The sequence below is a fragment of the Rhinopithecus bieti genome, unplaced genomic scaffold (genome assembly GCF_001698545.2).
Source record: "Rhinopithecus bieti isolate Rb0 unplaced genomic scaffold, ASM169854v2 scaffold_315, whole genome shotgun sequence".
Classification (NCBI taxonomy): Eukaryota; Metazoa; Chordata; class Mammalia; order Primates; family Cercopithecidae; genus Rhinopithecus; species Rhinopithecus bieti.
The window spans coordinates 2,015,682-2,031,850 of NW_016803481.1; the positions used below are offsets into that span (position 1 = coordinate 2,015,682).

The window sequence follows — 16,169 nt, forward strand, 5'->3', positions numbered from 1 at the left end:
TTTTTTTTTTTTTTTTTTTTTTTAATGTTTAGAGCCAGTTTCTTTGGAAATAAACACTCATTTTGATCAGATCCAATTTGTGAGTTTCTTTTAAAATGGGAGAGAAGAAATAAATTTGGATAACTCCAAAATGCTCTAAAACTATGACTAAGAAACTGAAATATTAGTTTTTCAAGGAAAGGACATTTTGATGAAGGGAACTGCCAGAATATTCGCTCATGGTCTCACAGTTAATGCATGACAGAGGCAGGCTTTGCATTGACCTCCACAGAGCCCCAAACCCATGCTGTTTCCCCAAAGCGCCGTGAGAGATGCTACCTGCTTAATACAGGAAAGGGGGCTCTAGAGGTTCAAGGTTCTCTCCACAATGTAGCCTGACATTGGGGACCCTCTCCCGACTCATCCTCAGCTCAGCGTGCCAGGGTTGCATTGTTTTTATATAAACTTCTCTGTTCTTTAATCTCCGCTGCCAAACATCTCCCTACCCCCAGGATGCAGTATTTTAGCAAAAATTCTTTGGGGTATTCTTGCTCCCAGTTTTAGGAGGAACTCTTCACCATGTTTACCTCTAGGAATAGTACAATTATTTGATATAACCTCATTTTCAACGTGTCCTATTGAAAAGAAATCAAGGAATTTTTTTCTCCCCAAAAGTCAAGCTCTTAGTAAGACTTTTCATTTGCTTTCCAAGAATGTGTCTTCACCTTTCCTTTTGATATGACAAATGCCTCGCTGCAGAGCTGCGGCCTCCATGCCACGGATCTGTGATTTCACCACTAAATCAGAGTGAGCATCTGGGGCAGGCTCAGGCCTTGATATGACAAAGAAGCTCCACGTGTGATTTCGACTCTCAGCCAGGAGTAAAGTATCAATTCCGTTCCGGTGATTACCTTCTACAGTTTACCTACATGGGCACAAAGAAGCCATCAGAGGCCCTGGGTATGCAAAGAAAGCCCAACTTTTAATTAATTTATTTGAGACAGAGTCTCACTGTCTCGCCCAGGCTGGAGTGCAGTGGCACCATCTCGGCTCACTGCAACCTCCGCCTCCCGGGTTCAGGTGATTTTCCTGCCTCAGCCTCCCGGGTAGCTGGGATTACAGGCCTACACCACCAAGCCTGGCTAATTTTTGTATTTTTAGTAGAGATGGGGTTTCGTCATGTTGGCCAGGCTGGTCTCGAATTCCTGACCTCAAGTGATCTGCCCACCTCAACCTCCCAAAGTGCTGGGATTACAGGCATGAGCCACTGCACCTGGCCCCAGCTTTTATTTTTTCAGACCAAAAGTTTGCTCCAAAATGTGTTTTCCAGCCAATTAGAATTTGTCAATTATTTGCATATGGCAAATGTAAGAGACAGTCTTTGCCACAAAAATAACTCTTGTTTACATGTGTTTGCTTTGCTGTTCGCTGGCTGACGGGGAGACACACCTTGCCTCAAAGAACCTTAGAGACTAGTGGGATCACCAGAGAGGGAAAGAGGTAATGGATGATAATGAGGATGGTGTGAAAGATGCGTGCAAGGTTCTGACATGGTTCTTTCAGTGGTACTTAATTCTTAACATACTACCTTCTAGAACTTTTTTCTCTTTTTAGAGTCAGGGTCTTGCTCTGCCACCCAGGCTGGAGTGCAGTGGTGACATCATAGCTCACTACAGCCTTGAACTCCTGGGCTCAAGTGATCCTCCCACCTCAGTCTCTTGAGTAGCTGGGATACATGCACAAACCACCATCCCTGGCTAATTAAAAAGAAATTTGTAGAGCTAGAGTCTCATTATGCTTCCCAGGCTGGTTTTAAATTCCTGAGCTCAAGCAATCCTCCCACCTCAGCCTCCTGAAGTGCTGGGATTAAGTCATGAGCCACTGTGCCTGACCTTGACCATATTAAAACTTGAACATCTAAAATTTGGTTTTGCTTCTCTATAAATGAAATTTCCTTGGTGTGTGTTAACTTTCTTCTTGCAACATGTCACTGAACTGTGACTTAGTTACTTTCATTAAAGTCAGTGTTTCTTAGGAATGTGGCTACATACAGTATAGTGGTGTTCAAGATGCCTTTGATACACAGGTATGAATCTGTTATTTTAATAGTTAGGTGTCTTTTTTTTTTTTTTTTTTTTTGAGACAATCTCACTCGATCACTCAGGCTGGAGTGTAGTGGCAGGATCTTGGCTCTGCCTCCCAGGTTCCAATGATTCTCCTGCTTTGGCCTCCTGGGTAGCTGGGGTTACAGGTACCTGCCACCATGCCTGGCTAATTTTTGTATTTTTAGTAGAGACAGGGTTTCGCCAGGTTGGACAGGCTGGTTTCGAACTCCTGGCCTCAGGTCACCCACCTGCCTTGGCCTCCCAAAGTGCTAGAATTACAGGCATGAGCCACCGGGGCCAGTCAGGCATCTATTTTAATTTGTAATAGGAAGCCACTAATTTTCCACTTATGGTGATGAAGTTTCCTTCCAAAGAAATTTAAGTTTAAATGTATTTAAGTCGAGTGATGTTAAGAAAGTAATAGCCCAGGGAAACTCAGCTATGGCAAGATTGTGCAGGCTGTATGCAGGGGAGGATGCCTACAGAGAGGAAACCATCTCTGCTGCTCCTAGCAATCATCAAGCAGCCACGTGCTCCACACTGAGATAAACAACGTCTCCCAGCCTGGCATTCTGGATTCTTCTGGCAAGTGACTATTTGTTTCTATTTATTTGCTCAGAGCCACTGGCCTTGCCCTCTCCAGACCTCTTGGCTTCCTGACCTCCAGACACCACCCTCACTTCTGGAGGTCACTGCAAAATGGAAAAATCTTTCCCTGGATTCTGTTTGAGCTTGGGATAGTTTTTCTTCTTCCTGTTGTCATGGTGGTTGTCGACCATTTTCTCCAGTGCTCTGGTCTTGTGTGTGCCTGTGTCTGCAGACAATCTGTTAATCATGAACAGCTTTGTCTGGTACTTCCTGTAGATGGTTCACACAGACAGGAAGACTGTTTGCTCCTTAAAGTCACTGTTTTCAAATTTGTATGTGTTGTACATTGCACTATGAAGTGAAGAGAAAGAGAACAGAATTCAGCCCATCTAGAAAGGGCTGTCTTTCACGCACTGGTGAATTGCGGCCTCCTCCATGCAGACTCCGTGACTACCTCTGGCACTGAATGCATCGCCACCTGTGCAGGCAGCACTTTGCTTGTGTCACTGCTCCCTTCCGCGCCGACCTCATTCTTCCCTGTGTTGCAGTTACCCTTTACGCGTAGTCTTCCCCTCCTGTGGCTGCGTCTGAAAGGCAGTGGCCGCATGTTAATCTCTCAACAAATATCTTGAGCATCTGCTATGTGCCAGGCACTGGCCTGGGAGCTACTCAGTTGGAAATGACTGACGCTGACAAAGTCTCTCCCTCCCGCAGCGTGTCATCTTTGTATTTCCCAGCACCTATCAGAAGTGTGTTAGTTATCTATTGTCGCATAACAAATTACCCCAGTACTGAGCAGCATAAAACAAATGTATTCCTTATGCAGTTTCTGAGGAAGTCATGGGTGTTTTTTTTTTTAAAGCCAAAATTTTGTAAATTTTTTCAGATTAAAAATTTTGTACCCACATATGTCTATATAATCTGAGAGAAATCCGGGAGCAATTTAGCAGAGTAGCCCTGGCTCAGGCTTTCTCAAGGGGTTGTGATGCAGGAGGAGCAAGCCCCAAAATTGGAGGGTTCTTGGCTTTGCCCAGGAAAGAATTCCAGGGTGAGCTGGTGGTGTTAGTAACTTTTATTGAAGGGGCAGTGCATGGCAGTAGCAGAGGTGCTGCTCCCTGCAGAGCAGGGCTACCCCATAGGCAGTGCGGCCAGAACAGCAGCTCAGAGGCAGTTCTGCAGTCCTATTTATGCCCATTTTTAATTATAGGCAAATTTTGGGCAGTTTATGCAGAAACTTCTAGAAAAATGGTGACAACTTCTGGGTTGTCATGTTGCCATAGAAAGGGGTGGTAACATCTGGGTGTTGCCATGGCAATGGTAAACAACATGGCACTTTGGTGGGTGTGTCTTATGAAAAGCTGCTCCTGCCCCATTCCTTTTTTAGCTAGTCCTCAGTTTGGTCTGGTTTCTGAGCTCTGCCTCTGAAGTCGAATCTTGCCTCCTGCCTCGGTTGCGGTAAAGATATTGTCCAGGCTGCCGTCATCTGAAGGCTTGACATGGTGGGAGGATCTGCTTAGAGGCTCACTCACCTACATGGCTGTCAGCCAAAGCCCTCTCTGTGGGCGCTCATGACATGGCAGCTGGCTTCCCCTCAAACATTCCAAGAGAGAAAGACTGAGCCAGAAGGAAGCTGTGTGTCTTTTGTCTCAGTTCAGAAGTGACACACCATTACTCCTGCCATATTCTATTGGTCACACAGACCAACCCTGGTACAACGTGGAAGGGGGTTGATTGCAGAAGGTGCTGGGATCGTGGGGTCTATTTCGAAGGCTGGCTACCAGAGTGGGGCTTTCCACAGTGGGTGTTCCATAAATGCCTGTTAAATTTTTACTCCTACAATCCTTAAGTCAAAAGCTCTACTTTTATTTTTAATAGACTTTGTTTTTTAATAGTAGTGTCAGGTTTATAGCAAAGGCAAATGGAAAGTACAGAATATTCCCATATATCCTGCCTGCCACCCTCCCCGTGCACAGCCTCCCCCGCTGTCAACGTCCCCACCAGAATGGTGCATTTGTTACAATCAGTGAACCTATGTTGACACATCGTTATCACCCAGAGCCCATTGTTTACATTAGGGTTCACTCTTGGTGTTGAACATTCTGTGGGTTTGGCCAAATGTCTAATGGCATGCATCTACCATTACAGTATCATACAGAGGAGTTTCACTTCCCTGAAAATCCCCTGTACTCTGCCTGCTCGTCCCTCCTGCCCTCCCAATCCCTGGCAACCACTGATCTTTTTACCGCCTCCACACTTTTGTTTTTCCCAGAATATCTATCACATAGTTAGAATCATACAGTATGTAGCTTTTTTAGGTTGGCTTATTTTACTGAGTTAATTATGCATTTAAGATTCCTCCATGTCTTGTCATGGCTTGATAGTGCATTTTTAAAAAATGTTTAACAAAAAAGTAGACATACTTTTTGCCCTGGCTTTGCTGTTAGGATCATTTTGGAGTGTTTGTAACCTTCCACTAAGTTTAAATAATTTGAAGGGTTTACCCAGCTAACACGCTTCTGCCACCTGGAAAAAAAAAAAAAAAGTCCATAAATGTGTTTTGAGCAGACTTTGTGACTTGTTGTCTTAAATTGTCTTCTTTCCCTTGCAATCAGATTCTCTAAGGGTCTTGCCAGACCATTCATGTTCTGCTTGTCTAACCATTTGTGGGAAACCTCTATTTGAAACCCTCATTATGCCCTATTTAAAATAGACTGGGTTTAATGCACAAAGTTACAACGTCTTGCTGAAAGAACTAAGCTGTCTCAGAGGAAGGTCTGTATTCTGCATGTTGGTTGACTAAGGCACCTGTCACAAGCAGGTGCTTGCTATTAAATAGCCTCAGGTAGAGGGCAAGGGAACTATTCTTCTTTATGGGAAAAAAAATAGAGTGACATCATTGCACGTTGACCCACTCCTACAGTGAACCAGCAACACATATGCAGATGACAAAGGCAAACTTCAAGTTAACTGTTTTCATGGCTATGTGATTTTTCCTCCTCCTGTTCTGTCATGAGGCTAAGGAGGAAGCAGGGCTCAAAGCAGGAGAGCTGACACTACCACCATGAGAACGAAACCAGTATTTGTATAATATTTTTCAATGCTATTCCTCCCACTCTGACTCTTGAGAGGAACAGACTTTCCTCTGGTAAGTTGCAACCAGACAGCTAGTGGCTCTCACCAGAAGGAAAAAAAAAAAAAAAAAAAAAAAAAAAAAAGAAAGAAATGCTACCAGGAGCCTACATATTTAGTAGCAAAACGCTTTTTAGAGCCTCATGTATGGTAAAGGATGGAAAATCCCAGAAAAGGTTTAGGGTGAGTTAGAAAGATGTGCTCTAGGCCAGGCGCGGTGGCTCAAGCCTGTAATCCCAGCACTTTGGGAGGCCGAGACGGGTGGATCACGAGGTCAGGAGATCGAGACCATCCTGGCTAACACGGTGAAACCCCGTCTCTACTAAAATACAAAAAAAAAAAAAATACAAAAAACTAGCCGGGCGAGGTGGCGGGCGCCTGTAGTCCCAGCTACTCGGGAGGCTGAGGCAGGAGAATGGCAAAAACCTGGGAGGCGGAGCTTGCAGTAAGCTGAGATCTGGCCACTGCATTCCAGCCTGAGCAACAGAGTGAGACTCCGCCTCAAAAAAAAAAAAAAAGAAAGAAAGATGTGCTCTATTTTGTCTTAGCAGAAAATCAGCTCAACTCTTCAAAACTTGCTAATGTAAGGGTGAATGAGAATGGTCATTGGATTTGTACTTGACAACTTGCTCGACACTGCACCCAATGTCTTATGGAAATATTATGTAATAGCTCTGTTTAGCTGGTTTAACAGCAGTATTTGTAATAAAATGAAGTCAATGAGTGGGAAAATGTTCCTTATATACCAATACCTCTGGGGAACCAGGGCTGTGTGGATCCTAAGGTACCAATAGTCACCACTATTTCCCTTGTGGTCATAAAACCTCGTGAGGCCAAGGAGGTAGTAATGATACCTGGGAGGTGATATATAACCTTTGAGGTACCTCCTTGCAAATGGAAACCTACGGAGGAATTGCAAACATGGCCCTATCCTTCAAGATGTTTTCTAAATATCAATTTTAGCCTCTCGACAAGCTTTTGCTGCCCACTCCAGTTAGTGACACTCCTCTTCTTTCCATTCCTTTCCTTTTTCCTTTCCTTTTCCTTTCCTTTCCTTTGACAGTCTCACTGTGATGCCCAGGCTGGAGTGCAGTGGTGTGATCTCAGCTCACTGCAACCTCTGCTTCCCAGGTTCAAGTGATTGTCCTGCCTCAGCCTCCCAAGTGGTTGGGATTACAAGCGCACTACACCACGCACAGCTAATTTTTTATTTTTAGTAGAGATGGGGTTTCACCATATTGGCCAGGCTGGTCTTGAACTCCTGACCTCAAGTGATCCACCCGCCTTGACCTCCCACAGTGCTGGGATTACAGGTGTGAGCCACTGCGCCTGGCCTTAGTGACACTCTTGAAGTGGGGACAGTCCTTCTGGAGAGGGGTCTCATCCACAGGGGGTAAGGATCAAGCATTAAAGGGATATGCGTTTTTTAATGCCCCGCCACCCCACCCTGGTGATTCCTACGTGCCCTGCTGACATCAGGGAGAGGACCCCTTCTTTCCACTTTCAGTCAACAGAGCAGGTGGAGGTCAGTAAGCCTCTGCATGGGTCGTCTGAGAAGGCTGCCTTGAAGGACAAGTTCAGCTAAAAGATCAACGTGGGTCCTGGGGCTGAATTTGCCGCTAACATATGACATTCTTTATCTGTACACCAAAGGGGTTGAATTACATGGCCCAAAAGGCCACTGCAGCAATGATATTTCCCTATTCCATTTTGAGCAGAAGTTGAGGAGTGTCACAGGATGAGGTTACTGTGTGTTCCAGCAAATCTAAATGCAAGGTTGCAAGCTGGTCAGAGCTGGCTTACAGATGTGTTTTGTTTACACTCCCCAGTGTTTTGTGTTTGATGAATTAGTTGCCAACACTTAAAAATAGATGTAGAAAATTCTAGATCTGGCCACACCCACCCCTCATCCCTGCATAGTAGCCTCTGCCAGAGCAGGCACGTGCTGTTGGCCTCCCCATAGTCCCGCTGGGCCCATTTCCCTCATTCCCATACCTCCCCAGCCACTGTAGAAGTTTGAGTTTGCAACTTCTGTTTTAATTTCTCTTCATGTTCCCTGGATCCCATGGGACAATGACACTTTGTAAAGGCCACATATCTAAGACTATTCCAAGGTCTTTCTGCTGCTTGAACTAGCTCAAGAAGAGTTGGTTTGTGTGAGCATGTGAGCTGTGGACATGTGATCTGACTTGGTCATGAACACAGAGAGTGGGAGGAGAGGTAGAGGCTGAATATGATGATCCTGGAAAGCTCCCCATCAGGTGGTTGCATTCTAGACATGCAAAAGGGATGTGAGAAGTTCAACATGAACATCTGCATGCATCAGGTAGTGATGAGACCAAAAAAGAAAAGAGCGTATGGGGTTTTTAAGTGTCTTCTTTCCTTCCTTTTCTTACCCTTATTGTCCAGGTCCATGTCACAAACGGCGGGCGAGCAGCTGCTGTACCCAGCTAGGGTCCCTGTCGGCCCTGAAGCATGCTGTCCTGGGGCTCTACCTGCTGTTCTTCCTGATTCTTGTGGGTATCTTCATCTTAGCAGGTAAGAGCAGTTTGTTTTTGTCCTGGTCTTTGGGATGAGGAAGGAAGACTTGGAGCTTCCATTCTTCATTCCCACTGTCATGAGCCCAGACACTGCCCTTGTCACCATGGAAACCACAAAGGAAGAAGGAAGAAGCTCTTCAGTAGTATTGCTTGTTTTGCGTGGGAGTAGCCGGCAGGGGCTATGTGAGCTTGTGGAATTGAAGAGTCCAGCAGTAGAGACCTAGCTGCTGGGAGTGGCTTCTGACTTTTCCTGCATCATTGTGGGACATTGTGCGTTACACTGGGCCTCCCTGGGCCTCTGGGGTATGGTTTGCACTGAGAAGGTTGGGCATTGTCTTAGCTTCTGGTCCTGGGGTGCCATGAAAATAGTTGCGAGGCACTTTCCTTCCTGGTAAACCTGCTGCCCTTTGCAGTTACTGTAGGCAGAATAGGTTTGCCCCAATTCAGCCAGGCTCTCCTTACCAATTTCTGTCTTTCAAGATGAGCAGGTGATGGGCTAGGGCTAGCATTTTCTCAGCCAGGGAGAAGGACAGCTCATAGACTCAGGAAAGGATGGAACAGGGGCCTGTTGGCCCCAGGCTGTGAGCACCCCAGCTCATCATCTATAGGTCGTCCCTATGAAGACAGATGGTGAAGCAGATGGCTGTGGTGGTCTTCTCCTGACTCCCTTTCAAAGGAATCAGTTCCCACCTTTCTTAATGGAGATAGGTAGGACTGGACACAAGTAAAGCTGAGGGATCAGTTTATTTCCACCCGACATGTCTCACATGAGTACTTGCCTTGCAGCAGGCTCCATGCTAAGATTGGGGGCACAGCTAAATAGGACCCAGGGGCTTCTCTCAAGGAACTTCCAACCCAGGAACCAAGACAGGGTCATGCAGATAGAGCCCCGCCTCAAGGCAGAATGCAGCGGGCACTGTGATGGGGTGTAGCCCAATGTGATGGTGACAGAGCAGGCACATATAGGGAGGTACGGCTGCTGCATGGAGCAGGTGGGGATGGTGGGAGCAAGGCTGCTGGCCAGGCCAAGCTGACTTGGAGCACTGAGGGAGGGGACCTCGGGTGAAGCCCAGGGCAGGAATCTGGAGGTCCAGCCCTTACGGATAGATGACCTTTTGCTGGAAATTTAGAGGCAAATGGCCAGGACCTTCCCGGTCTTGACTCACTTTCTGTCAAGCGGAACTAGTCACTTGGATGTTGTAATGGGGTGTTCAATGCTGCCTGCGCCTTCAGGTTTCCACACTCAGGGCAAAGACATTGGGGTGGAGTCTGTCCCACCAATGAGCAACCTGAGGGGTGGCCAACAGCAACAATGAGAGAACCTCATGGTTCATCCCTGGGACTAGAGGACGGGACAGCAGGGTCCCTCGCAGGCCAAGTGGGCCAGAAGAGGATTTGAACATGTTCTCAGGCTGCTTGGTGAGAGCTTGGGATCTCGGTTTTGTGGGTTTGGCTGCCAGGACCATAACAAAATTCTGGAATGTTTAGGAAGCATTCCAGCCCAACAGGAAACCAGAACAGGAACTTTTAGGTGACAGATGCAGAAAAGCTCTGCAGAACAGGAACTTTTAGGTGACAGATGGGGGTCTGGAGGAGAGGGACCAGATTGTTGGGGGGATCTGGGGCCAGCCTCTGGAGGTCCTGGAAGGGCATCATCTCTTGGGGAAGAGAAGACTTGCAGCGGAGTGACGGTTCTCTTCTGGTGTCTGGATGGCTGCCATGTGGAAAGGGTAGACATGCTCTATGTGACCCCAGAAGGCAGAGCTAGGACCAACGGGTGGATGTTATTAGGAGACAGATTTCCATTCAAAATAAAGGACAGTTGGCTAACAAGTAGTGCTGTCCAGTATGATGGAAAAAAGACTTTCTCCTGGCTTGGAGATTGGATGAGGTTTATAATGATGTCCTGGAAGCTTCAGAAAGGAGGGTGGAACATGGTTTCCCAGTCTAATAAAAATGTTGCCATACCTCAATTGTTTCAGCATTTTTCTGATCATTATAATTATCTTTGAACCTGAAGTTTCTGGATGCCACATTGCCTGTGTTGAACAAAAATTTGGGGTGGACTGGGACAGAGCTGGTGCAACAGTGTCATACCTGATCTCTTGGCCCTGGGTGTGTGGCCGCTGTTACCTCCCCAGATTCTTGTCTGGAGAATCATGTTGGTCTCTGGGGGAGGTTTGGTGAGGGTGGCATAGGAAGGGGACTTGGCAAGGTGGTGGACAAGTCTGAAGTTCTTTAAGGAGGCTCTGTCTGATCTTAGGGAGATTTCTTTAGATTGCCTGATTGAAGACCTCAGCGATGCTCCTTCTCAGAGATACCAAAATCAGGGGTGTGGGGAGATCCACGGTCCAGTGTGAAGAAGAGCTTGCCTGGCCTTCTGTTGGGTGACCTGCCATGGGAGAGGGCTTCTCCTTCTTGGGTAGAACTCACTGTCTGTGCCCAGAGAGGTCACCTTGCACAGGAGATCAGTTTAAACCATTCTTAAAACCTCCTTGTCAATGTAAATCTCATAGCTCCTACAACTGGATGACAAAATTATCCACTGCAACCCAGCGCCATGTCTGAATACTGGATTTGTAACATCTCAGCGTGCAAATGCTTACTCTTACTGTTTCCCAGTATGACAAATTTGTAATCAAACTACACCAAATAGGAGTCTTATAAGCCCCACATAGGACTTCTCTCAATTCTTCTTCTTGCCAAGTATTGAAAGTAAAAGGCAAACATGCACCTCACATTTATGCATTATCTAAGTTTACCTGTTTGAAGGTTAATCCAACCACCACCCAAATTATTCTATCAATTGGATTCTGCCTACCATCCAAACTGACCAGTGTCCTCCTGGGAGCTTTACTCCGATAATTCCATGCTGTCACTGGGTTCTGTTCCCTCAGCTCACAGCCTTTCATCATCTCCCAAGGAGACGGCAAGAGACTCCTCCTACCCCCAGTTCCTCTAAGCTTTCCTATCTCTGCAACATATTTTGATGATTACCTTGGCTGATGGCTCCCTATTATGTTTTCATTCTGTTCCCAATTCATTTCTGGACAATACAATCAGGTTTAAGTTTATGAACTAAAGAATTGAGATTGTCTGGTCATGTGGCCAGGGGGTCCTCAATCCAGCACTTCAGGCAAGATGTCCTTTGCGATGGAATTAAAGAGTCGGAGAGAGTTCAGTCTTATCCATGACTCTTCTGGGCAGTCACTGTGGTGACTGGGTGTGTTCATTAGGAACCATCTCTTCTTCTCTTTCCTGAGACAGTTCCGTAGATAAGTCTGAATTCTCACTGTGGAAATGAAACAGCAGAAAGGGGAAGTGAAAAGATCTGGGATTCAAATGTGGGGTGAGGCTGTAGCATCGCAGCAATGTAGCAAGACCACTGGTCTACAGGGAGAGTCCCTGGGGAGATATGGGCTCCTCCTGCACCTTAATTTAGTTATTTTCTAACAGCACCAGTCGGTCATTGTCATCAGCATCCTCAACAAGCATTGAATTTGTACATGAGTGTTCAGTGGGTGCAGGGCAAAGAGATAAGCCCCAGGAATAAAATGTCATGAGATGTAGTCCCTGCACAGAAGGGTTTAAAATCATAAACACATACACCCACTGTAGGGCAATGTGATGTCGTTTCTACTGTTGCCAAATTATACAAAGGAGAGCCCAATCCCTGAGGGCTGGAAGGGTTGGGGAAGGCCTGGGCCTGGGGAGAGTTATCCACCTGGCTTGGAACAGAGTATCCCTTTTTTGGATCACCTTGTTTCAAGCAAGTCTGTCCCTGGACTTTGCAGGAAAGAGTAATATTCTCAGAGCCCATGTCCATCTACACTGTAGGTTCCTGATTCTATCACGCATCTTGGGAATAGGAGCACAATGCCATCATCCTTTATTGGGACACTTTGTCAGAAACAACCCTGTGAAATTTCATCCCTTGTGCTTATTGTAAAAATGATGTTGAGGATGTTACTTCTTGCATTACACAATGCTGTCCTCAGAGGATGCATGCACCAATTATTTTCTGTCTCAGTCATAGAAGGAGTTATGTGTTCCTTGAGGAATTTGTTTTCACCTTATGGAGACTGTGAATCTGAAAGTCTTTAAAATTACTTTCAAGGAGGTAATTAACACAAACTTAAGAGTCAGCTGTCATCCCTTGTATGGTGATATGTGAATTTGAAGGTCATTAAAACAAAAACCTGGGGACAGAATTGTGGTCCACCCGCAGTAAGTGTAGAGACTTTAAGGAAAGCATTTTTGTGTTAGTCTCATTCCTGGCTTCATTCGGGGTCTCTCTGCTTGATCTTCTTTACCTGGATCTCATCTACTTTCATCTTAGTGTAGTTAATGTATCCTTGTGAATTGCCTTAATTCTTTATGGAACAAGGAAGGGTGTTATGTACAGTTTTAACTTTACAAAATTTCTGCCTTTTCTATTTGATTCTTCAAATGTGTGATGTAGGCCGGGCGCGGTGGCTCAAGCCTGTAATCCCAGCACTTTGGGAGGCCGAGACGGGCGGATCACGAGGTCAGGAGATCAAGACCATCCTGGCTAATACGGTGAAACCCTGTCTCTACTTAAAATACAAAAAACTAGCCGGGCGACGAGGCAGGCGCCTGTAGTCCCAGCTACTCGGGAGGCTGAGGCAGGAGAATGGCGTAAAAAACCCGGGAAGCAGAGCTTGCAGTGAGCTGAGATCCGGCCACTGCACTCCAGCCTGGGTGGCAGAGCAAGACTCCGTCTCAAAAAGAAAAAAACAAAAAACAAAAAAACAAAAAAACAAACAAACAAAAAAAAACAAATGTGTGATGTTTTTAATATGTGAATGAATGACAGAGACCAGGGAATCTAGAAAATATTTGTAGAAAAAAAAGAAGATGAGTATTTCAGTTTTACCAAGTACCTAATTGAGATGAATATGGAATTGCTATCCAGGGACATTTAGCTAGTAGAAGTGGCAGGTGTGTGATTAACTATATTAACACATATCTAGCGTGTTATGTACTGCATTGACATCATAGCATTTAAGAAGAATATTGAGACAGGCAGGACCATGTAGACTTCATGCTGGTTACAAGTAGGGACTTTGGAGCCAGCCTGTCTGAGCTTGAACCCTGGCTTCTCTATCACCAGCTATGAGACATTGGCCAAGGCACTTGGCCAAGAGCTTCCTTCTCTGAAAATGGGGGAAATCAGTGTACTCCCTATATTAGTCTGTTTTGCATTGCTACAAAGGAATGCCTAAGATGGGATAACTCATAAAGAAAAGAGGTTTATTTGGCTCACAGTTTTGCAGGCCATACAAGCACGGTACCAGCATCTCCTTGGTCTCTGGTAAGGCCTCAGGAAGCTTCCAGTCATGGCAGAAGACAAATGGGGAGTAGGCATGTCATGTGGCAAGAGAGAGAAAGGGGGAGGTCCATCCTCTTTAAACAACCAGCTCTCACATGAACTAATGGAGCAAGAACTTACTCATTACCATGAGGGGGATGCCAAGACATTCATGAGGGATCCACCCCCATGGTCCAAAGACCTCCCACTAGGCCCACCTCCAACACTGGAGATCCGATTTCCACATGAGATTTGGAGTAGTAGCTATTGTTATTGTTACTGCTGGCACTAGTATTACCACTATTATAGCATCATCACTCTTATTTTTTCTTTGTTTTCTTTGCAGTCAATTAACCTCGATAGCATAACCTGGGGTTTAGCCCCAGGTTATCTGTGAATGCTCTGTAACCTTGGAAACATCACTTTGCTGTCTGAATGGGAGTTCACCCATTTGTAAAGTGAGCAAATTGGGCAAGATCGGTGGTCTCAAATGTTTTTTACCATGACCTACACAACCAGTACACACATATAAGCATAGCTGAGATAATACTCACATTTGTAATGCCTTTCTACTCTATTTGTTTTTTTTTAATGATCACAACTCATTCATTTATTTCGTAATTCATGAATAGGATATAAGCTGTAGTCTGAAAAACAATGGGCTTAATGATATTTCTGTTGTTCTCTGTGTCTTTTGAGCATTCTGGGAGTAGCCGTATTCTCTTCAGGATATGGACTTTGAGGCCAGACTTCTGGGTTCAAATCCAGGCTGTGCTATGGAATGGCTCTATCATTTTGAGGTAAATAATTTAACCTCCAAGGGACTTGGTTTTTTCATCTATACAATGGGGTGATTGTGGTGCCTACCCCATGGGGCTGTTGTGAGGATTTAATTAAATAATACATGAAAATTAAAACTCTCTTAGTGCCCAGCACATAAGTACTCAGTAGGCTGGGGACAGTGGCTCATGCCTGTAATCGCAGCTCTTGGGAGGCTGAGGCAGGAGGATTGCTTGAACCTAAAAGTTTGAGCTGAGTTTGGGCAACATAGTGAGACCTCGTCTCTACATAATTAAAAAATGAGCCAGGTATAGCAATATATACCTGTAGTCCCAGCTACTCAGGAGGCTGAGGGAGGAGGATCACTTGAGCCCAGGAGTTCAAGGTTGCAGTGAGCCATGATTGCATCATTGCACTCCAGCCTCGGTAACAGCGAGATCCTGTCTTTTTTTTTTTTTTTTTTTTTTTAAAGTGCTCCAGAAATATTTGATGATATTATTCCCACAATCAGAGACAGTTTGCTTTCAGAATAGCAACGGATTAGAGACCTACTTGTTTAGCCTGAGCACCCAGTAACTTTGTCTATAAACAGAACTGGGCTCAGTGCAGTACGTGTCCATATGCACATGTTTCCAATAAACATGCAGGGAAGCCTGGAGACATTGTTGGAGAGGTCCTTGAGGTACCGTGACAGCACAGGGCTCAGTAAGCCAAGAAACAGGAACAGAACAGCATTTCCAGGATTGTAGCTCTTTAGGGGAGGGAGCGATGGAGCCAGCAACGGCCCCACCCATGACCCTAACATGCTTAGCTTCAGTGGGTGTCTCCTACAACCTCCCCGCCGACTTCCCAGACAGACACGGTGTTGTGCTTTTCCCAGAAAACAATTGCGAGTCACAGAAACCTCTTCCTTGTCCTCCTTGACTTTCCCACACAGTTTCTAGTTCTTCTTGCAGGAACGAATCATAACAAGGTGTTCTCATCCTCACGATTGCTCATCAGCGAGTTGGAAACACCAAGGAAAGCGAACCCAGTTCCTCCACCCTTGTGTCTTTGTGCCCCGGTCTTCACACTCGCCATGCTGTATTGCAATGATTGGTTTCTGTGCCGGCTCTCCTCCTAGTCAAGGAGAGCTCTTTCATGATAGGGCACCGCACCTTGTTCACTGCTGTCCTCCCACTGTCTACCATCATGTGCTGCATACAGCAGGTACTCAATTAATAGAAGGACTAAACTGAATGCCTCAACAGAATGGCCATCCTCCCAACAGGCTCCAAGTGTGAGTCATCAACAGAATTAGACACCACTCCTGGGGTGGCCTAGCCAAGGGGGAGTGTGCCGGGCTGTCACCATGGATGCTGATATTAGCTTAAATTCTCATGAGACTTTCTTTCTTTTCCTTTTTTTTTTTTTTTTTTTTTTTGACAGTCTGGCTCTGTTGCCCAGGCTGGAGTGCAGTGGTGTGATCTTGGCTCACTGCAAGCTCTGCCTCCCAGGTTCACACCATTCTCCTGCCTCAGTCTCCCAAGTGGCTGGGACTACAGATGCCCACCACCATGTCTGGCTAATTTTTTTGTATTTTTAGTAGAAACGGCATTTCACCGTGTTAGCCAGGATGGGCTTGATCTCCTGACCTCATGATCTGCCCACCTCAGCCTCCCAAAATGCTGGGATTACAGGCGTGAGCCACCGCGCCCGGCCTCTTTTTCTTTTTGA

At 45.8% G+C, this 16,169-nt stretch overlaps 1 protein-coding gene across 1 annotated transcript in view; it reads left to right on the top strand.

Moving 5' to 3' along the window:
• SCARA5 (scavenger receptor class A member 5) overlaps nucleotides 1–16,169 on the top strand; it is a 131,869-nt gene that overhangs the window by 18,792 nt on the left and 96,908 nt on the right. Inside the window, exon 3 of the mRNA XM_017885008.1 lies at nucleotides 8,211–8,339. Within this exon, the coding sequence (XP_017740497.1) occupies nucleotides 8,211–8,339 (129 nt within the window). The remainder of the gene's footprint in view (nucleotides 1–8,210; nucleotides 8,340–16,169) is intronic.